The 21,233-nt window shown below is 59.3% G+C and overlaps 1 protein-coding gene across 1 annotated transcript; it reads left to right on the plus strand.

Annotated features, from left to right (window-relative positions):
• The first annotated feature begins 4,344 nt into the window (after positions 1-4,344).
• LOC119095658 (serine/threonine-protein kinase SMG1) lies at positions 4,345-20,909 on the plus strand. The gene is made up of 23 exons (XM_037218518.1): positions 4,345-4,461; positions 5,182-5,278; positions 5,777-5,895; positions 6,125-6,274; positions 6,911-7,040; positions 7,354-7,510; positions 8,286-8,496; positions 8,930-9,062; positions 9,393-9,473; positions 10,275-10,387; positions 10,776-10,917; positions 11,813-11,980; positions 13,017-13,166; positions 13,593-13,737; positions 14,476-14,564; positions 15,537-15,764; positions 16,289-16,373; positions 16,894-17,061; positions 17,683-17,824; positions 18,931-19,029; positions 19,974-20,119; positions 20,550-20,727; positions 20,882-20,909. The coding sequence occupies exons 1-23, from the start codon at positions 4,430-4,432 to the stop codon at positions 20,907-20,909; spliced, it is 2,991 nt and encodes a 996-aa protein (XP_037074413.1). The 5' UTR covers positions 4,345-4,429.
• The last annotated feature ends 324 nt before the right edge of the window (positions 20,910-21,233 follow it).

Below are 21,233 nucleotides of genomic sequence, written 5' to 3' on the forward strand. Positions count from 1 at the left end.
ATCGCCTTTCACGAGAAGGCAACATTCCGTGTCCCTCGTGATCCCCCCCCCCCCCCCTGCGCTAAGGTTAGGTCGTCTGGTGAAGCCTGCCGGGCCGTGTGTGCCGTTTTGGAGATGTCGCGTCGAAGAGAGTGGGTTGCGTGTTGGAGTGCAGCGGATTGGGACGACAGCTCACCGAGCTGAACGCTAAACCGCATCTAGGTCCGCCGCACAGTCGTGTCTCCCGCTGGTGACCTTTGGCGTATTCGATCAGACTGGGCAGCAGCGTGGTCGATCGGATCGCATTCGAGCAGGCTGAGCAGCAGAGGGGCTCACGCCGGCCTTGCACCCGTCAAAACTGTGTGCTGACATTTGACGGTGGTGTCGTGTGTGCTTTCTTTGCGGTTGGTCCTGTAAAACAACGTTAGATTGTGCGTATAGGCTGAATTGTCTGACGCACGGGTCTAAGGATTTAGGAATGTTTTGACGTTTAACGGTTGGCTACGTCGGTGTTTGTGCTTCGGTTTTTGTGTTTGGCATCTCAGCTGTTTGAGTAACGCACCGTATTGACTGTGTTACGCAAGCTTTAGTTGCCCAACAGACATAGAATATGCGTAGCTGCATGTGCTGGGCAGCTGTTCATATCCGATGCAAGTAGATACGGGTGATTTCACCGATGTTGGTGTCAGCGGCATGATGGTGCGCCGGCTATCAGTCACTGAGCGTCGGCCGTTTCTGGCGCTGCTCTGACTGCGCGCCCGTCATGATGGTGCACCCGTCATCAGTCACTGAGCATCAGCCGTTTCTGGTGGTGCTCTGAACGCATGCACGTCGCCGCCAGCTGCTGGAGGCGCTCTGGGCGGCAGGCAGTGACGTCAGACTGGCTGGAGTGATGTCTCTGGCGCGCGCCCGCCGTCACCTGCGCACGCACCAGGTGTCGGTGCTGGCGCACGCCGACACGTACCGCCGCTTCGTGCAGAGTCTGGCCGAGAGGTGGGTAGACGCGAGTAGTGCGGTTTTGCAGTGCCATCTAGTGACGACACCGAGACGCTGGGCTTTGATCCGTCCCGCCGCACGCGGTCGTGTTGCCACCTAGAGGCACTAGCGAAGCAGACCAGGTGCCAATGGAGAGATGGCTACCGCTGCGATTTTCCCTATATGAGTTTTTTTGGCCTTCATCGAGGCTGGAACGTAGTGAGCTAGAATCGCCTTTGAACTAGGGTGAGATTGAAAAACTCCAACGGAAAAAGGCCGTACAAGGGTAAAGAATTCAGCTCACAAAAGATTAATTTTATGGGCTAGTGAGAGATGCTTCAGCAAACAAAGACATCCATTTCAGGTCGGCCTCGAAATAATATCATAAACCTGACAAAACTGTTTTTTTACATCTTAGGACATCAAAAAGAAACAGAATACATTAAAGCATAGGAATTTCATAACTGGTGAGCATCAAAAACTATGCAACACCAATAATTTGATACTACACTTTGCACTTCCTTCCACTGCATTTTTTGAACAAAACAAAGCAAATAAATTTGTTTGAGATGTTTGCTTCACCTTCTGGATGGGATGGCTTGACTATTTGCTACATGCTGATATTCAACTCATTATAATTGCTATGTCACTTAAAGTATTACTGTGTGAAAAATACAGTGCATATATACAGTAGTCATTTGCCAGTCAGCAAACCACAGGAACTATGGACATGTTAAAGCAGCCATGAGGGACCACTTTGAGAAATTTGAGGCAAATAATCGAGAATGTAGAACAAAATAAGTCAGTTACATGTTTTGTAACATCATGATTTTTTGTATGAAAAACCTGATTGGTTAAAAACAGCAAATTGCTTACTCTAGGTACAAATCGTGCGTTGAAAGCAGGTAAACCCTAATTAACAACAACAAGCGATCACTTGCTCCATAGGAGACTTACTGGCTTTTTAAGGGCAGACTTCTTTCTGCTCCCCCAAACAGAAAGTCTTGCATGGTTTGCTGACAGACAGGGTCATACCACCCACCCCCACATATAAATTTCAACCACGTCAACCAACCTACAAATTTAAAATGCGAAACGAGGCGTGCATGATAAACAGCCCCAGGGCAGAATTTCGCCATCAAACACTTCTGTAGTAGCTGCGTCAGGTCTATCCCAAAGCTAGTTATGGCTGGATAATGTAGCCCAGTAAGGTAGCGAAACTGGAAAGGCATAGATTTATCATCGAGCACCGCCATGAACAAAAACCAAACAACAAAAAAACCCGGGCTGACTAAGGGTTTAACAGGATAAAAATGGTGGTAAGAATAAGCTCCGTGCTTCAAATTGTCTCCTTCATTCCCTGTGCATTGTTCGCTCTTGGGTGCGTGTCAAACATGTTTGGGCGGCTGGCGAATTAATCGAATTGTACGAAATACGTGCAAGTTTGCAATTGTAGCATTTTGCAGAGAAATTGGTCAACATTTTAAGCAATAGATGGTACTTTTAAAGGCAATCGGAAATGATTGAAGAGTAAAGTTAGATCACTCTCGTATGGTGTCAGGAAAAACAAAAACAGTCAAATAAATATCAAGACTGATACTTTTTGGCAAAATATTGTAATCAGCTGATTTGACTTGAAATTTGTGAAAATGGATGCCCAAACGGTGCTATTTAACTTGTAAATTTCATTTAGAAGATATTTATGAAATTTTTCATTCCTGCGTTTCGGGAGTTATGCAATTTAGTTGTCAAATCTCTTCGGATGAAATAAATGCGCGGGGTAAAATTCTCTACCAGGCTTGCTGGTGTTCGTACCATGCTCTGCTTTGGTGGTGTGGTGGCCAGACCAAAAACATTGGGGATGCGTGAAAGCCTTGTATTTGGCTTATAGCTGCCGATTGTGATGCATTTTGTAAACAAACCAAGCTTGATGTTTGTGAGCGGCTGACGTCGCTGGGGCTCTCGGGCTTGAAGGTACCTGGCGCCCTTGCTCTGTGCATACATGGACATGATTCAGATGTAGGTGAGGCAGGACATAGCCATAGGTGTCCAGGTTTTCTGGGGCCTTGTTTATGCTTGGTGGTGTTGAGTAAGCTGGGTTTTAGATGGCATGTGAATGCCTCGGAAAGGGAAATATGGGTTTGGCATGTGCGATTAGATGATATAAGGGAGGAGCGAAAAATCCGCAAAACATGGGGAAAAGGAGCGAAAATTCCTCCTCATGGGCTCTTGCTTTACACCCGAAGTCGGCAATTTTAGGACACTGCTTGAACGCGATTGTTTACTGGTGTGTCGCGATCCGCAGCTCACCCGTGTTCGACTGGGCGGTGGACGCCCTGGCCGCCTGCCAAAACGCAACCACTGTGCAAAAGGCGGACGATGCGTGGCTGCTGTCATCTCGTGGCAGTCTCGTTAAGCTCTGGTCCCACTTGTCGGCGGCAGAGTTCTGCGTGGTACACCGTCTGAAGACGCCGCCTCACAAGAAGCCGGAGGTGAGCACCCTGGGGCCCATGCACCGGAATGTTCTGTCCCAGAGGCAAATGTAACTGATTACCCCGTGCTTTGCCTCAGTTACTCACTCCATAACGGCATGTCCTTGTCATGGGCGACTGGCTGGTTCCCAGGACCTGCTGCCACGTACCGGTCGTGGCGTTAACCGTCAGTTATGTGTGTGGTTAACAGAGGACTCTGACGGAGCTGGACGAGAGGATCTCGGACTGCGTGTCGGCAAACGGCGCCGGCCTGGCCGGTCTGCTCGCCTTCCTGGAGGCGCTGGACAAGTGCATCCACGCGGCGGCCGAAGGCGTCGCCGTCATGCCCTCCGTATTCAACAAGGTCAGGGAGGTCAGCGACTGTTGTCACAGTGAAAGATGGGGGATGTGGCAAGGCATGTAGATGATAGGCTTTTGAATGAGAGGTTGGATAGTTAGTTATTGAGTGGTGAGGGGCCCGTCAGCCGCACTGGTTGTTTGCGCCCGGTGCTACGTTGTTTTATCGCTGCAAGTACCAACCACCTGTTAGGTGACTGCCAGTTGACATGAGTCGTTTAAACAGGTAGAGATCTTTACAAAATTTCAAACGAAGCAAGAAGTTTCCTCAATCTGGAGGTTGACAACTTGCAAAGAAATATTGTGTCAGCCTTATTCGTGAAGATGCCCCTGTCCCACCCCACCTTCCCTTGACCTCAGTACCCCCTCCCCCGCAGGCTGTGCGCTCCTTCTTCCGCGCCAACCAGGCCACGTGCCGCGAGTGGATGCTGCGCGCGCGGCGGCACGTGCTGCGCGCACGGCCAGCGCTGGCGCGGCTGCCGGCGCCGGCCGGGCTCGCCGCCGTCTGGCCGCTGCTGGCCGAGAGTCGCGCGCCGCCGCCACCAGGGGCGCTGCAGTCGGCGGTGGCGGCCGCCGTGAGTGCCGGCAGCTGGCAGCTGGTGCGCGGGCTGCGTCACCTGGCGGAGGAGCCGGAGGCGGCCGATTGGATGGACGGCTCTGAGATGCTGGCACGCCGCAGGTGACTGGGCAGAGGGGCACCGTGCAGTGGGGGCTGACACCTGATGCTCTGTTTGTGCCCTGCAGGCAAGGCTGGGCGATCACACACTGCTACTGTCAGACTTTGTCAGCCCCAGCAGGTTGTCCGCGAGCTCCGATAGTATAGAAGAAACCGGAGGCACGGGGCTCGGCTCCCGCGGTGCCCGCCCTTCCTGCCAGGATGAGGGGCAAATGTGGTCATGTCTCAGCAGCTGTATATATGCACATATATATGAGCACACACACACACACACACATATATATATATATATATATATATATATATATATATATATATATATATATCAGCACATATATATGAGCTGAGTATATATATATAATATATATATATATATATATATATATATACCCACGCACGCACGCACGCACGCACGCACGCACGCACGCACGCACGCACGCACGCACGCACGCACGCACGCACGCACGCACGCATATGTATATATATATATATATATATATATATATATATATATATATACCATTATATGTACGCATATATGTGGGTGTGGGTGTGCGTGTGCGTGTGTGTGGCGTGCGTACGTGCGTGCGTGCGTGGCGTGACGTGGCGTGGTGTGGCGTGGTGAACGGTTCCGAGCTGGTCTACCGTCGCCGCTGGCGGGGTGTGGCCCCGGTGCGGGACCGCGGCTTTAAGGCCTAACCGGCGGTGTGTTTACTCAAACAGGTACGGCGAGGGCGCCGACACCCTGCGCCAGTACGTGCTGGAGCACGTAGAGACGCCGGCGGCCGACCAGGAGCTGCTGAGACAGCTGAGCAGCCAGGTGGGCCTCCCGCCGCCCCCTCCACCATCGGCCCGCCGCCCTAACCACCACCGGTGAAGCTCTGTCCCTCTCCACCATCGCTGGAGTGCTGCCCCTCTTCTGCAGCGCTGGAGCTTTTGTGATTGATGGGCAGTTAGGTATCACCCCCCACCCCCTTCCCCGTCCGGCTCTGCATCTGCTGCGACAGCTGGGCAGTCGGTTGGGATTAGAGATATCGGCCCGAAGTCGTCTCGGTGGCGAAAAATTCATACTGATATTGATATCGGTGTGGGATAAATCAGACGACATCGTTGGGAAGCTGCTGGCGCCGCTCACCAGGAGCTAGCGGGCAGCGCTGCTAACACACTGCTGGCGCCGCTCACCAGGAGCCGGCGGTCGGCGCCGCTAACACACCGCTGGCACTGACCTCAGGCGAGCCGACCACTCGCCGATCGGGGTGCCATCTCCTGCCGGGGGTCGAAACTAACGCCAGCACTTGTTTCTGGCTGCCACCTCTAGGTTCTGGAGAGTTATGTTAGCATCGGGCGCTACCAAGACGCTCTCACCTGGAGGGAGACGATGGAGACGCACCAGCTGCCGCCCCACGACGCCATCCTGGACAGCATCGACAACATCAGGTGCGACAGGGACGTCTGCTATAGATGCAGTTTAGCTGCGTGTACCAGTGAATTATTGTTTCCAAACGTGTGGTGAGGTTCGTGGAGAACACACATGGTAGTGGTGAACGTTGAGAACTCTCCTTAAATGGGGCGTGGAAAACGAAGTACGGAGGTCCAGACCCCGTAAATGGCGGCCTGCCCTAGCAGTGACCCCCTCTGATTCTATATGACTCCTCCGCCGTCTCAGACTTCTCGCGAGCTTCGCCGACGGCGACTACGCTGCGGTGACGTCACACGCCGCAGACCTGCCACCTGGCGAGCCCGCCGTCAAATCAGCGCTGACATCACAGGTCTATTCGGCAGCGACCGCCGCGGCGCTCTGCCACGACCAGAAGAGGTAGACTCGTGGGCGGGCGAGGCCGTGTCGGAGGGAGGGGAGGGGAGGGGAAGGGAGGCCACCTCGGTTGGGTGGAGGCTCTGCTGCGATGTCAAGCTATGGCTAGTGAGGTCGGCATCCGTGTCGCGTGTGCTGTGTAACAGTTGTTCGAGCTGAGGCGCGTTTATTGCCATTAGATGTGAGTTTCTGAGGCGGCGAGTCAGCACGTCACGGCCTTTATTACGTGGCTGTGTGTCGCCGTGCTCGGGATCCCGTTTGTCCTGCCTGCTCCGGCTGACACGGTCTTGCCAGCTGGAGGGTCTCTCCATGCCGTTGGATAGCATTGCGCGGTCTGCACAGCAGGAGAGAGCGCTCCACGGCGGCCTCGCCGCGGACACAGGCACGCCATCTGTGGCCTGCGCCTCACCTGGGTACCACAACAGGACAGAGCGCCTCACGGCGGCCTCGCCGCGGACACAGGCACGCCATCTGTGGCCTGCGCCTCACCTGGGTACCACAACAGGACAGAGCGCCTCACGGCGGCCTCGCCGCGGACACAGGCACGCCATCTGTGGCCTGCGCCTCACCTGGGTACCAATGCCCGAACCCTCCGGCGCCCAGCTCACCCGCTGACCCGAGCCTGGGCGCCACCGACAGCTGGGAGGCAGCGGCCGGTCAGCTGGCGGCGGCCACGGCCTGGACGGCGCGGCAGGCGCACGACGGCGCCACTGAGTTCCCGCCGGCCGTGGCGCCCGCCACCATCTTTAGCCTGCAGGTCCTGCTCCAGGTACGGGCCGGCTGTCGCGTACTTGTGCTCGTGCACTGGTGGGTCATACTTGGACGGTGTGGTAGTGGCCTCTCTGACCCTCGCTCCGGGTCACCAGCTGTCGGAGGTGCGGGACGGTGGACCCTCCCCCGCCTGTGTGACCTCTCTGACCCTCGCTCCGGGTCACCAGCTGCCGGAGGTGCGGGACGGTGGATCCTCCCCCACCTGTGTGACCTCTCTGACCTTCGCTCCGGGTCACCAGCTGTCGGAGGTGCGGGACGGTGGACCCTCCCCCGCCTGTGTAACCTCTCTGACCCTCGCTCCGGGTCGCCAGCTGTCGGAGGTGCGGGACGGCGGACCGGTCTCCAGCCTGCGGCTGCCGGAGCTGGCCGCCGCCGGCTGGCGGGCCGGCAGACTGAACATCTCCACTCTGCTGCAGATCACACACTGGGCTCAGTGTCTGCAAGCCCTCGGCAGTGTCACAGCCAACGGTGCGGCCAGGGGCGCGCCCAGGGCGTGGCACGGGGGGGGGGGGGGTGTGAGAACAGGCAGTGGCGCCCTTGGCCGCAGGAAACTAGGTTGGGGAAGGGGCTGGCATACAACTGGGCTGCTTTCGAGAGCCTTTGCGTGGCGCTTGTCTACGTTTGTGTTATCAGCAGCCCTGCAGAGTTGGCGTACCCACAGGATTTAACAAGAATTATTCCCAACCTTTTGAGCAAGCGGATTTCTGGGAGCCAATTCGCTAAGCCATGCCTGCTTTGTGAGTCCAGACGTCTATCATTCGATTGTGCAGGTCCAGGTCAATGGCATAATCTGGTGGTGAAAGTTTATGTTTCGCCATGTTGGTCACGCTCCTCCCTGCCCTCTGACGTCACCTGACCTTGAGCGCGACCACTGCCATCAGCCGCGAGCGATGCCGGTGTCCAGGTTAACTAGCGAGTGCCTGAAGCGACCCGAACCCACCCCGCCACGCGAGGCGGGCTGGAAGGCAGGCGCTCCACCAAACTGAGCTATAGAGATGCGCTGATCGTGGCCGGGTTCGGGATTTATCTACCGCGGAGAGAGTAAAGAGGACTTCCGTCATCAGTTTGTCACACCTCCCGTCATGTGTTATGGATCAAAATACTTGACAAACACGCCTCATTAGTGCAATTATTGCAACCATGTACTTTAATTAGTGTTACATTAATCATCACTGTCGTTATCACCGTCGTCAACAGCAGCGCCAACAGCTGCTGACATTCGTCATCTCTACCCCGCCGCCAGACCCGGCCGCGGCGCGTCTCCGTCTGATGGCCGTGAAGCGCCTCAGGCGAGCCGGTGACCTGGAGCCGGCGGCGCGCCTCCTGCTGCGGGGTCACCGCCCGGCGCGGGGTCAGCTCCAGCTGGAGACGGCGCTGGCCGGCCTGGTTACCGGCGCCGCCGACCGGCCGCCGCTGGCCGAGGCGCGCCGCGAGACCGCCAAACTGCTGCACAGGTTAGCCGGACGACGGTGCGGGCAGGCCGATGCCGAGGCCAGGCCAACGTGCGCGCACTGACACACGGGTCACCCGTGACGGTAGATACTGCTGACCGGACCAGCCGCCATTGTAGGCACTGCTGGCTGGGTCAGCCGCCATTGTAGATACTGCTGACCGGACCAGCCACAATTGTAGGTACTGCTTGCTGGGTCAGCCGCCATTGTATGTACTGCTGGCTGGGTCAGCCGCCACTGTAGGTACTGCTGACCGGGCCAGCCGCCATTGTCCATTGTAGGTACTGCTGGCTGGGTCAGCCGCCACTATAGATACCAGATCATGGAAATAGCGGTTTTGCTATCTCGCTTAGCTTTCTTAAACATCCTCAGCTTGGCGGTAGTTCATCAGCCACTGTTGCTGGATGCTATCGCTCACCGTTCGCACCGCCCCCAGCTTGGGTCGACCATTGGAGGCTATCGAGGTGCTGCTGGCCACACCCTCTGGTGACGTCACATCCCGCACCGACCTGCTTTTGGCCCGCTGGCTGGGCGGGGGTGGAGCCTCGTCGGCCCTGGATGCTGACCGAGTAAGATGGCTGATCGTGGCGCTGGCCAATCACGGCAGTCGCTCATGCATTGTCAGTCAGCTCTGTTGCTGCCGTAAAGACGCCCTCATGTCAAACCCGCTGGCTGCATATACGGGTGTTTGAGCGCTATCAGTGTGGGAAGTGTGAGCACAGTGTGTGTGAGGTGTCGGCGCAATGTCCCAGTGGTGCCGATGCGGCCCTGTTGCCTCCTGCCTGGGCCCCCTTCCCCCCCCCCCCCCCCACCGATCCACCTCCCGCTCATGGGATGCACGTTGTGCCACGTACGCTGTTTGTCTGCCCTCCCCAAGTCGGTGCGTGTCTGTGCCCCAGGTGGAGCAGTACTTGTCTGCAGTGGCGCCGGGTGACCTCAGCGGGGTCAACAGTCACGTGGTGCCGACCGCCGACATGCGGGTAAGGCTCACCGATGGGTGGGCGGCGCTCTGTCGCTGACAGCTTCGTCGAGCACGCCGACTGATGCACACATGGCTCTCTTCAAGACGCGTGTTTGACATCCTGCAAGCGGCTACATGTATTCCTCACCTCGCTTCGGATCGTCGGTGTGACGTGTCAGTCGCAGTCGCAGTAGGCCGTTCTCCCTCCCCCGCCCCAGCCAGTCCCGCTTGCAGCGCCAGCGGGCGGCAGCAGTTTGCCATAACGTCGTATGGGGTCGTCGGACCGGGAGGCGTGCCGTGTGGAGGAGCCGAGGCCAGCGACCCTCCCCTCCCCGCCAGCCGAGGGGCCACCGGTGCGTCATGTGTGGTCGTCGGACCGGGAGGCGTGCCGTGTAGAGGAGCCGAAGCCAGCGACCCTCCCCTCCCCGTCAGCCGAGGGGCCACCGGTGCGTCATGTGTGGTCGTCGGACCGGGAGGCGTGCCGTGTGGAGGAGCCGAAGCCAGCGACCCTCCCCTCCCCGTCAGCCGAGGGGCCACCGGTGCGTCATGTGTGGTCGTCGGACCGGGAGGCGTGCCGTGTGGAGGAGCCGGGGCCAGTGATCCTCTCCTCCCCTCCAGCCGAGGGGCCACCGGTGCGCGTCAGGTCTGTACTGCTCCCAAGTCAATTCGTGCGCCAGATGACATGGGACGGCTGGGGGAGTCCGACACCAGTCCGCTGGGGCCCTCCCCCGGAATAGCCTGACCTCTCACCGAAGACGGTCGGGGCTGGGACCGGTCAGGGCCTCTCCCAGGGGCTGACGGTGCTCCGTCGCCTCGCTAGGTCGGTCGGCTGCTGGAGGCGGCCGTGCAGCGCTCGCCGGAGGACAGCAAGGCATGGTACATGCTGGCCGACTGGTGCTACACCTGGGGCAAGCAGGCAGTCACCGACTCACAGTACGTGCCGGAGATGGGTGTGCCGACAGAACATGTACACACGAACGGTACCGAACTGCATACTGTGCCCCCATGACACCGTACTGTCACAGGACACCCATACGTAAATGCTACTTATTCGCAGGATACCATGCTCAATAATATTATTCTGACACGTTACGCATGTACAAAGCCGCGGTGACGGCTGTTGGCGACTGTGCCCGTTCGCCATTATTGTGCTGACATTTTGTCACACTGAGACAGCGCCTGGGCGACGTAATAGGGGGCCCTTTTGCCACACTGAGACAGCGCCTGGGCGAGGTAATAGGGGGCCAGTGGTGCTCCTGATTATTTCGCCGACAGAGCACTAAATCCACGACGGCCGTGTGAGCCCGCCATCTGCCGTCAGGTGCCGTTCTGCCGACCAGCTGGTCGACAGCCGCGCCGCCGTGGCCGCGCTGCTGCCGGACGCGCCGGACGAGGCCGTCACCCGCCTCACCGACATCGTGGAGCGCAGCCATGTGCAAACGGACCCTGACAATGACATCGAGGTGCGCCACGCGGCCGCCGGCCCCACCCGTGTCGGCCGGTATCGGCATGGGAAGGGGAGGGGGGGGGGGGGGGGGGGGGGGCTGCGGGGCGTTGGGTTCCATTCGCTGCCGTGCAGTTTGATGTTACCTGCCTCTTGTCACGTATTCGGCTAATGACGGCAGCGGCAATGCGGGAACAGATAGCTTACGCAGCGCGCCACATTGTTTTAAGCTGTGTCTGCTAACCATCTCGGCCGAGCCAAGCTGACCGCCTGTGCCCAGTTTGTTCGGTGGCGACATTGAGACGGTCAGTACTCCGCTCCGGTGGCGGCGTTGAGACGGTCAGTACCCCGCTTCGGTGGCGGCATTGAGACGGTCAGTACTCCGCTCCGGTGGCGGCATTGAGACGGTCAGTACTCCGCTCCGGTGGCGGCATTGAGACGGTCAGTACCGCCGCCGGTCAGTACTCCGCTCCGGTGGCGGCATTGAGACGGTCAGTACCCCCCCCCTTTCCCGTGGCAGCATTCCCAGTCTCGCATTGAGACGTCGTACTGCGGCGGTGGCGGCGACGGTCAGACCCGTTCCGGTGCAGCATTCCATCTCCGTCGCAGGGTGTCGCGGATGATGCTCAAGGACAATGACATCGCCAGAGTTTCGTCAACGCTCCCTGTAAGCTCCCGTAGAATTACATGTCGCTGCCCGCGCCTCCTCACAGCTCCGCTTACGCACATCCCCTCACATACCCCCCTTTTCACAACACGTCCCCCCTTACACCACCCGACCCCCGCTCAAACACTTGGCCTCCGCTCACACCACCTTCCCTCACGGCGCCACGTCCCTCGTACACCTCCTGCCCTGACGCTGTTCCTGTTGCCACCAGTGCGAGTTCAGCCCGACACTCGTTCGCCGCCGGCAGGATGATCTGATCTCGTCGTCGGCCTGGGTGCGCGCGCAGCTGGCGACGGTGGCGCCGCCTGGCCGCGTGGACCAGCTGCTAGAGCTGTGGCGCGCGGCACAGAGCAGTGTCTACGGCCACCTGGGCCTGGCGGCAGGCGCCTACTTCCGCTTCCTCCAGCTGCAGCAGGTACGCGGATGCTCGGAGACGGCGGGCGGGGGTGGGGTGGGGCGGGGGAGTCAGAGCGTGGGGGGGGGGGGGGGGGAGCCGGAGGACGGGAGGGGAAAAACGGGAGAACTGGAGGGGTGGAGACGGGATAGTCGGAGGGCGGGGGAAGACGGGAGACCGGGAGCACGGGTGGTAGCCAGAGGGTGGGGAGGGGAAACTGGAGAGCTGGGTGGCAGGGGATAGAGCCAGAGGGCGGGGGAAGGGGATGGGAGATCCGGAAGGCGGGGGAGACGGGAGAGCTCAAGTAGAGGGTAGAGCCGGTAGGGAGATCTGGGCGTGGTGAGACGGGAGAGCCGGGGGAATGGGGAGGGCGGAAGGAAACGGAAGAGCTGGAAGGCGGGGGGGGGGGGAGACATCCGGAGGGGGATACGGGAGTGCCAGAGGGCGGGGTTGGAGGAGATGAGAGAGCCAGGAGGCGGGGATGATGAGTTGTGACTGGGATGGGGGGGGGGACATGTGTCAATTTGGGGGAAAGGAAAACTGGATGACTGTTACCAACTCACTTACTTTGTGGATTTGGAGGTACATGCTTTAGTGTTGGTTTATGACATTTGAGGGATGGACTGTAGGGGCATGCTGTTGAGCTGTTGAGGGCTAGGCGTGCAGGGCCCAGCGAAGAGCGGGGGGAGGGGGGGGGGGCGTGCTAGACGGATGTGTGGTTGGAATTGGCAGCGGATGAAAATCCGGAGGTGGAGCCGTGCCGACAGTGATGATAAATGGGAAGGCGTGATCATGGTCATCAAGATCAGTATCTTCCTGGTTGTGGGATGTACTGCCAGCGAGCGAAACAAAGCCTGGATGCTTGGGATTCAGTTAAGGAATGCTGCGGTAAACGTAACGAACGTCCACGAAAAATGACTCGGCCTCTTTGTCGGAATAAAATCGTTCTTGTTGATACACTAAAATTCGCCTCCGTTTGTTTATTACAGCAGTGTGACACGTGATTATGTCTTCCACCAGTCGCGACCGTCGCCGACCCTCCTCCCATCTGTTGCAGGAGTCGGACACTTCGGGTTGCGAACGGAGCACGCTGGCGGCGCTGCGTCTGCTGCGTCTGATCGTCAAGCACGCGGCCGAGCTGCGTGATCAGCTGATGGAGGGTCTGGCGGACACTCCGGCCGGGCCTTGGAAAGCTATTATACCTCAGGTGCGCTGGCTCCGACCATGGCTCAGTGTTCACTATGTGCTGTCCCCTGGAGAGCTATAATACCTCAGGTGCGGTGGCTCCAACCATGGCTCACTGCTCACTATGTGCTCTCAGAGATGTGGACATGACTATAGGGTGACTGTAATCAGTATTGGGCCAGGGCACAAAAGGCACAGAAGCGCCTTGTGGTCGCTTTCGGAGATAACTGAGGTCTGGAGAGTGTCGTGTTTAGGCGTGTTTATCGACACTTTGACGTTCTTCTGTTCCACTGTAGTGCCGTTGCGGCCGTATTGTGTACACTGTGAGGCAATGTGTATTGTTGTGGCTGTGTTAGCTGGCTGTCGGCACCGGCGTCGCAGGTTTGCTGCCCGTCGCGCTGTTTTGGCCGTGTTCTGCGTCACCCTGGACCGGTGTGCGCCGTTGCAGCTGTTCGCCCGTCTGGATCACCCGGAGCCGTACGTGCGCTCGTCCATCGGCCGGCTGCTGTGCGCCGTGGCCGACGACGACCCTCAGCTGGTCATCTTCCCGGCCGTGGTCGGCGGCGACGGCTGCCGGGCGACGCCCGACACAGGTGCGGGCGAGCGGGACTGACGGGGAACGCGGCGGCGGGGCTGACACGGCGCCAGTGTCAGGGGCTGGCACGGTGTTGGTGTCTGCCCGTCGTGTCCGCCCCTCCTGCCAGGCTGAGAGGCAGGTGATGCCACACAGCCTCAGCAGTTGGTTGCGTCGTAAAGCCCCAATGACCCGCACATGGGGCCAGTGTCGGGGCCTGACGCTGGTGCAGTGTCACGGCCCGGCCCGGGCACGAGCACCAGGGTCTGACACATCCGTAGCGCTGGTGGTCACATCCGGCGATAGACACGCGGGCTCCATGTCCTGGACATATGCTGCACGCGCCTATATCGGACTGGGGGTGGGCGTCGCAGCCATGGAAGCTACAGCGACCGCCGACGAGTTCTAGCGCAGATTCTGGATTGGAAACGGCCGTAGGGCCCAGGGGCGCGGCTTGCTGGCTCTCTGGGGCTCTCCCCCGCTGCTGTTCTGGCCTCCGCGCACTGGAACCGACACAGCCGTGGGCGCATTCGCCGCCGGCTGACGCCGTGCACTGGCTGGTGTCTCCCGCGGCCCTGGCCGTGCGCCGCCGGCTGACGCCGTACACTGGCTGGTGTTGTCCGCGGCCCTGGCCGTGCGCCGCCGGCTGACGCCGTACACTGGCTGGTGTCTCCCGCGGCCCTGGCCGTGCGCCGCCGGCTGACGCCGTACACTGGCTGGTGTTGTCTGCGGCCCTGACCTTGTGCGTCGTCTGCAGAAGGCGAACCGACGGAGGTGGACGGCGACCAGGAGGTGGCGTGTCGTCTGGACTGCTACGCTGGACTGGTGGACACGCTCCGCAGACGGGTCAGTCCACGTCGCCGGCGCGAGGGGAGATGGGCTCGGGGGGCGGGACCGTTTAAGGGGAGGGCTTGAAGGGTGCAACAAGGGGAGGGCTTGCTCTGGGGATGGGTTAGCCGGCCTGGCAGATAGGAATGGAACAAGGTAGATCTAGAGTGCTCTTTGGTAGGTGTGTGCGTGTGTGTGTGTGTGTGTGTGTGTGTGTGTGTGTGTGTGTGTGTGTGTGTGTGTGTGTGTGTGCGTGCGTGCGTGCGTGCGTGCGTGCGTGCGTGCGTGCGTGCGTGCGTGCGTGCGTGCGTGCGTGCGTGCGTGCGTGCGTGCGTGCGTGCGTGCGTGCGTGCGTGCGTGCGTGCGTGCGTTTGTAAGATCCAACAAGGTGTTCTTATTTTCAAGGGGTTATCGGATTTCGCCTTCTTTGGCTCAAGGTGTGTTCTGAAAGTTTCGTCATGAGGAATGGCTCACCCCCCCCCCCCCCCTCCACTGCGCGTGCGCCCTCGAAGGGTAGAACATACTTGAAATGGACCAGTCCAGATTGGTAGCGTTTCTAATGGCGTAGATAGTGTAGCTGGAGAAGCAGATAGTTCTAGGGATTATATTGCTTATGTTACTCACTTTATGTGAAGGCTTGTCTGGTCGGAAGTTTTGTTTCATTGTGTTTAATAGTTGTATGGTACAGTCACACTACGATGCTTGTGCGCACTGCTACTTGCAAGTGCCGGATTAAAGATACTAGTTATGGGTATCATGCGCAGTGTGGCTTGTCTTTGTAATCCACCGTGACTGACGTGTGTTATTCTTAGACGGTTTCTCCGCGCTCATCCCCTTCCCGCTCCGCAACCGAAGCCCGCCTCAGGTTCCGTGTTTCACCGCCCTGGCTGGCTCTGCCGCAGCCCCGCGCCGCTCCTCCCTCGCCTGGCGCCCGTCCTGCCTCCCTGCCTGCCTGCCGTCCTGCCTGCCTGAGCCGCCACCTGCCGGCAGAACCCGGCTGCCATGGCCGACGTGACGGTGATGGTGCGCGAGCTGCGGCGGGTGACGCTGCTCTGGGACGAGCTGTGGGCTGGCGCGCTGGCGCAGCACCAGCCGGAGGCGGCGCGCCGGCTGGCCGCGCTCGCCGCCGAGCTGCAGAAGGTGGCCGAGCGTGAGGCGCTCAGCGAGGACGAGCGCGCAGCCATCGCCGCCGACAAGTACAGCATCGCCGTCAGGCCGGTACGGGCCGACGCAGCGGCGGCGGGGAGCGGCACACGCCTACAGCCGCCGGATGGCGGGCGTGGTGTTACAGGACGTAACGGAGAGCGCGCTACAAGAGGCGTGCTCCCTTGTCGCTATGTCCAACGTGCCGCAACGCGTATGGCATTGTTCGCTGTGTTCTTGGTTTTTGGGGCGTTTTTTATGTTGTCTCGCCCGGCGGCCGGTATGCACTCTGTATTATTCAGTGACCTCAGGTGGGACCCATGCACAGTGAGGCCGATGGCTGGCGACGATAGCGATGCGACAGCGCAGCAGGGCCGGTCCGCCGCAGAGGTGTTAGTTTTGCGCCAGTCGATCTTGATGGCTTTCGAGACCGTTAACGCCTGCGCTCATGCTGGTTTTGCTCTTGTTTCCTGGTGTGAGCTGTTGTGTCTGATGGCGCATGCCGGGGAGGGTTTCATTTTGAGGCAATCGTCGCTGGTTCTTGGGTGACTGGAGCACCTTTGCGTGTGTCTGCTTGTTAATTGGTGTTGGGCCCTCAGATTCTGTACGTTCTTGAGAAAATACATGCCATCACGTCAGTGCCTGCAGAAACTCCACATGAAGAGACCTTCCAGAAGCTCTATCGTGAGTTGTTGTTTTTTCTGCACGGTTGGGCTGTCTAGGCTGTCAGTCTGAACATCTATACCGCCAGGGGCATAATCAATTGTATAAGTGATGATTTATGTGTTCGTTGTGAGATGGTTGCCATGACGTCATGCCTCGCCCGCCATGTGCTGTGGTTGCCTGTCTGGCGAGCACATGCTTCAAGCACAACTGTGACTTGAAATAACCCACCGACTAGACGGGACCCTGCCCAGGCCGTCCCCTTGTCTCATGCGGTCTGCCGCCCCCTCCCCTCCTCTCTCTCCGACCTCTGCTCTGTCCGCCCGGTCCCCTCTGACTTGTGTTCCCCCGACCCTGCTGCTCCGCCCTGCTCACACATCCGCCCCATTTCCTTTGGCCCGTTCTTCCTCTGTCCCACGCCGTCAGCCCCATGCCCTGCACCGTCGCCTGCTGCTTGCTGCCGGTGCCCGGCGCTCCCCGCTCGGGCCCATCCGCCCGCCCGCGCCACCGGGCCGGCCTGTGACGGCGCCGGCCGCTGCAGAGGCCGACATTGAGGTGGCGCTGGCTGGGCTACGCGAGCCGGCTGAGCCGTGGACGCCGCGCGCCGCCTGGGAGCCGTTCCGCCGGCTGGCCGCCGCCCTCCAGCAGCGCATGTCTGGCCGCGCTGCGCAGGCACTCAGCCTGGACGACATCTCTCCAGTGCTGGCCGGTAAGTCTGGACGACATCTCTCCAGTGCTGGCCGGTGAGGAGGCGCCGGCGCCGGCCGGAGGCTGGACGCCCACCGTGTGGCCATCCTTGGCGGTAGTTCCCTGTTGGGGCTGGCGCGGGTCCGAAGGCGACGCTTGGGGCTGTCCACGGGCACGTGTGATCGTTGGGGAGGGGAGGGGGCTGCGCGAGGCGTGTTCCCTACAGCCCTCCCCCCAAAAAGCCTCTAAATATCAAGTTTTTACTGGTGGACCTGAAAGGCATGTGCTTGTCTCTTCACTACTCATAGGAATCGCCATTTAGATGCAAATTGTTCCATTATCTTTATTCCCCCCCCCCCCCCCATTTGTATAGGACGACCACGGCCATTGCCAGGCAGTGCGGAGGCTTCTGGTTGGTACGGTTTCCTGACCCCAGCCAACTTCAAGGTTCTGCTCCCGTCTTACCCCCAGTTAGTTCAGTTCCCCTCCCGTTGACCGTCACCTCTCACTCTGCCGCAAACACCGCACCTCCCTCCAAGCCGGTGTTTGACTGTGACCCCGCCGACGCGTGACCTCTGACCCCGCCGGCGCGTGACCTCTGACCCCGTCGGCGCGTGACCTCTGACCCTGCCGGCGCCGCCAGGTTTGCGGGACACGGCCGTATGTATGCCGGGCGTGGCGGGCGCCTGCGGCCTCATGGTGAGCGCCATCGAGCGCAGCGTGCTGATCCTGCCGACCAAGACCAAGCCGAAGAAGCTGCAGCTCTGCGGCTCCGACGGGCGCAGGTGAGAGACCGAGGCGCGGCCAGCGGCAGCGGTCCCGCAGGCGCTGACGGCGCTGTCGAGGCAGTGACGTCTTCGGCCGGCCTACTGGAGGTCCTACTCGGTGGTCACAGTCTTTGGCTTTGAACAGATTAAATGTGAAGCGTAGTGATTGGATGGATTTATGGGGTCAGTGCCCACGCCAAGAGGTGTCTGTTGCGTGCGCCCTGGCCACGCCGTCTGATCTTAAAATTACCGACCAAAGGCAGAGTTTTGTGGCGGAAGATTCGCGTGTCACGATGCCCCGCACGATCTGTCCCTGCTCTCTGACGTCACCGAACACTCGGCGCGGCCGCTGTTGACAGATCATCCCAGTCATGGTCCCCAAACCGAGCTGAACCCATTGGCCTGCCACGTGGGAGGACAGGGGGAGAGGGGATGGGGAGGGGACTGGAAGGTGGGCGCTCTTATCCGCTAAGGTACCGGGGCAGGTAGTTCAATCGTATCCAACATCTGAAATGTGCTGGCATGGGTGTACAGCGGGGTCCAGGTGAGATGTGCATGTCTGTATGGCTTACTGCTCATTTCCAATTACTGTGTTCGTCGAGGAGACGACGAAAACACATTCAACGGGATAAAGGATACTGTACTGTTCAAGTGCTTGTGGTTAGACCGCTAGCGTTGTGCTTCTGGCGGGTGTGCCGTCCTCGAGCGGTGCAGGCCATGCCGTGTGCCTGCTCGCGATTTGTGCAGTGTCAGCAGTCCTCCATTCACCTCGTGCATCTCAAGATGAACTATTTGATCGTGATAGTGATAGTCCTCCATTCGCCCGATCCATGTCGAAATCAATTTTGCGAAAGTGAGAGCTCTATGAAAGGGGTTGTCGATCTCATGGAATTTGGTCCCCAAATGGTCACGTCTTCTGTCGGATTTCGAACACCAGCTCCAGATCTGTTCTACTGAACTTTCAATGCACTGAATGAATGATGCACTTGACATTACATCAGCACTTTTGACTCGGGCGAGAACGACACTTGAGTCCATGGGCTGCTGGGCCTCAAACCGCCTCCACGCCGCCCTCCACCGAGTTCGAGTTCGGCTGAGTGATCTTGGCCGGGCCGGGCCGGCAGGTACGCGTACCTCTTCAAGGGTCTGGAGGACCTGCACCTGGACGAGCGCGTCATGCAACTGCTGTCCATCACCAACCAGATGCTTGCCAAGCAGACCGAGTGAGTTTGCTGCCCTGGATGGTAGGTCTGGTCTGCTGCGCTTGCTGTTGGTGGGGGCTTCTTGCTTGTTGTGGACGAGGTCCGCTGGTTACACTGGACTGCACGCCGACCTAACGCGAACACCCGAGCTAATCGGGGTCGTGACGGAAACGTCCGTGGCACTCACACAGATGACGTGAATACCCGTGACACTCACACAAACGACGTGAATACCCGTGACACTCACACATACGACGTGAATACCCGTGACACACGTATGACGTGAATGCCCGTGACACTCACACATACGACGTGAGTACCCGTGACACTCACACATACGACGTGAATACCCGTGACACTCACACGTGTGACGTGAATACCCGTGACACTCACACATGACGTGAATACCCGTGACACTCACACGTATGACGTGAATCCCCGTGACACTCACACATACGACGTGAATACCCGTGACACTCACACATATGACGTAAATACCCGTGACACTCACACGTATGACGTGAATACCCGTGACACTCACAGATGACGTGAATACCTGTGACACTCACACAGATGACGTAAATACCTGTGATGCTCACACATATGACGTGAATACCTGTGACACTCACACGTATGACGTGAATATCTGTGACACTCACACATATGACGTGAATCCCCGTGATGCTCCCACATATGACACGAACACCCGTGACACTCGCGCATATGACATGAACACCGACACTCGCTCGTAGAACGTTAGTACCTCGTGACACTGGCGCATATGACGTGAATGCCCGTGCCACTGGCGCATATGACGTGAACACCGGTGATGCTCACGCACATGACGTAAACACAAGTGAGCTGGGCTCAAGATCGCTGGTTAGATCACCTGCATGGCTGTTTTGGCGGCCTGCCGACCGCGGCGAGACAAGCTGGTCAGTGACCTGACCTTACCTCCACGCCAGGGACGTCGAACGGTACCGTGCGCGCGGCTACGCCGTGGTGCCACTGGGCCCACGCTCCGGCCTCATCCAGTGGGTGGAAGGCAGCACGCCCCTGTTCGGCGTCTACAAGCGCTGGCAACAACGCGCCGCCACCGCCAACGGCACAGGTCGGGCACCCCTGCAGCAGAGACGGGTCGAGCGCCCCTGACTTCGGTCCGCTCGGCCCCTTGGAGGGGATTTCCGGCAACGTGGCTTGTCAGTTGCTGACGAGAATGTATACGGCGCCTGACCTAAGGCCTCTGGGGTGCCAAGACCCGAGCGGTGCATAATAAACTGTATTTTCAGTGGTGCCAACGTCGTGTGGACGCTGGTTGATGGTTGGTGTCATGAAGAACATAACGCCCGCTGTTGGTGCTCAGTTGTGTTGACGGATTCCCTGGCGGTACGTTATTGCTTTGTTCGACAGAACACCGTGTGGAATTGTCTACTTGTGGCCCGATTATAATCCGCCGTGCGAAAAGGCGACTACTTTTCCCTGCCGCCTGACATGTAGCCTGGGGCATCTCATGGTGACCTGACCCCCGCCCCTCCCCGCAGCCGGCCCCCTACAAACGCCCGTGGCGCGGCCTTCCGAACTGTTCTCGGCCAAACTGCAGCCGGTGCTGCGCTCTCGCGGCCTGCCGGCCGACTCGAGCCGCCGTGACCTGCCATCAGATGTCCTCGTCAGCGTGCTGCAGCAGCTGCTGGAGGAGACGCCAGGGGATCTGCTGGCCAGGCGAGTCCATTTGATGCCTCAGCGATAGTTTTGTCGGCTTACCAGTCAGGCATGCAGCCAGCGAATGAATGTGTCAGGTTGTAGGTACTTTTTGCACCAGTTTGTGTGTGGGTGGGTAGTGCTGAGTGTTTCTGAGCTGTCCGGTTCCCGCCAGTCACGTGATGATGATTGGCACCAGCTGACCCGTCAAGCCTTGGTACCACCGAGAGCGTGTGGTGAGAGGTACTTGGCTATGGGAGTACGTGCCTTGGGATATGGGTAACACGTAATACTGTTTCAGTGCGCTGTGCTGCGCTGTTCTGCGCTTTGCGGTGCTATGTGTGACCTTTGGTGTGTCTGTGGAGGCTGGCACACCGTGCATGACCAGTGTTGCAGAGCAGGTGGCTGTGCTCGCCGGCCCGCCCGCCGCCCTGGCTCCTGTCCGGGGCGGCTGTAGTGCTGCGTCACGCCCCCCCCCCCCCGCCCCCCGGCCGAGGTGTGCCGTGTCATCGGTAAGCTCCTCCTCT

The sequence above is a fragment of the Pollicipes pollicipes genome, unplaced genomic scaffold, assembly GCF_011947565.3.
Source record: "Pollicipes pollicipes isolate AB1234 unplaced genomic scaffold, Ppol_2.1 Scaffold_4219;HRSCAF=4965_pilon_pilon_pilon, whole genome shotgun sequence".
In the NCBI taxonomy this organism is placed as follows: Eukaryota; Metazoa; Arthropoda; class Thecostraca; order Pollicipedomorpha; family Pollicipedidae; genus Pollicipes; species Pollicipes pollicipes.

Excerpts from the sequence above, each read along its gene's own strand:
- LOC119095658 (XM_037218518.1), top strand. The coding sequence starts at position 4,430 with ATGGACGGCTCTGAGATGCTGGCACGCCGCAG. Across the intron at positions 7,041-7,353 it reads GCCTGCAGGTCCTGCTCCAG|CTGTCGGAGGTGCGGGACGG; the intron begins GTACGGGCCGGC and ends CCGGGTCGCCAG. Across the intron at positions 15,765-16,288 it reads ACAGCATCGCCGTCAGGCCG|ATTCTGTACGTTCTTGAGAA; the intron begins GTACGGGCCGAC and ends TTGGGCCCTCAG.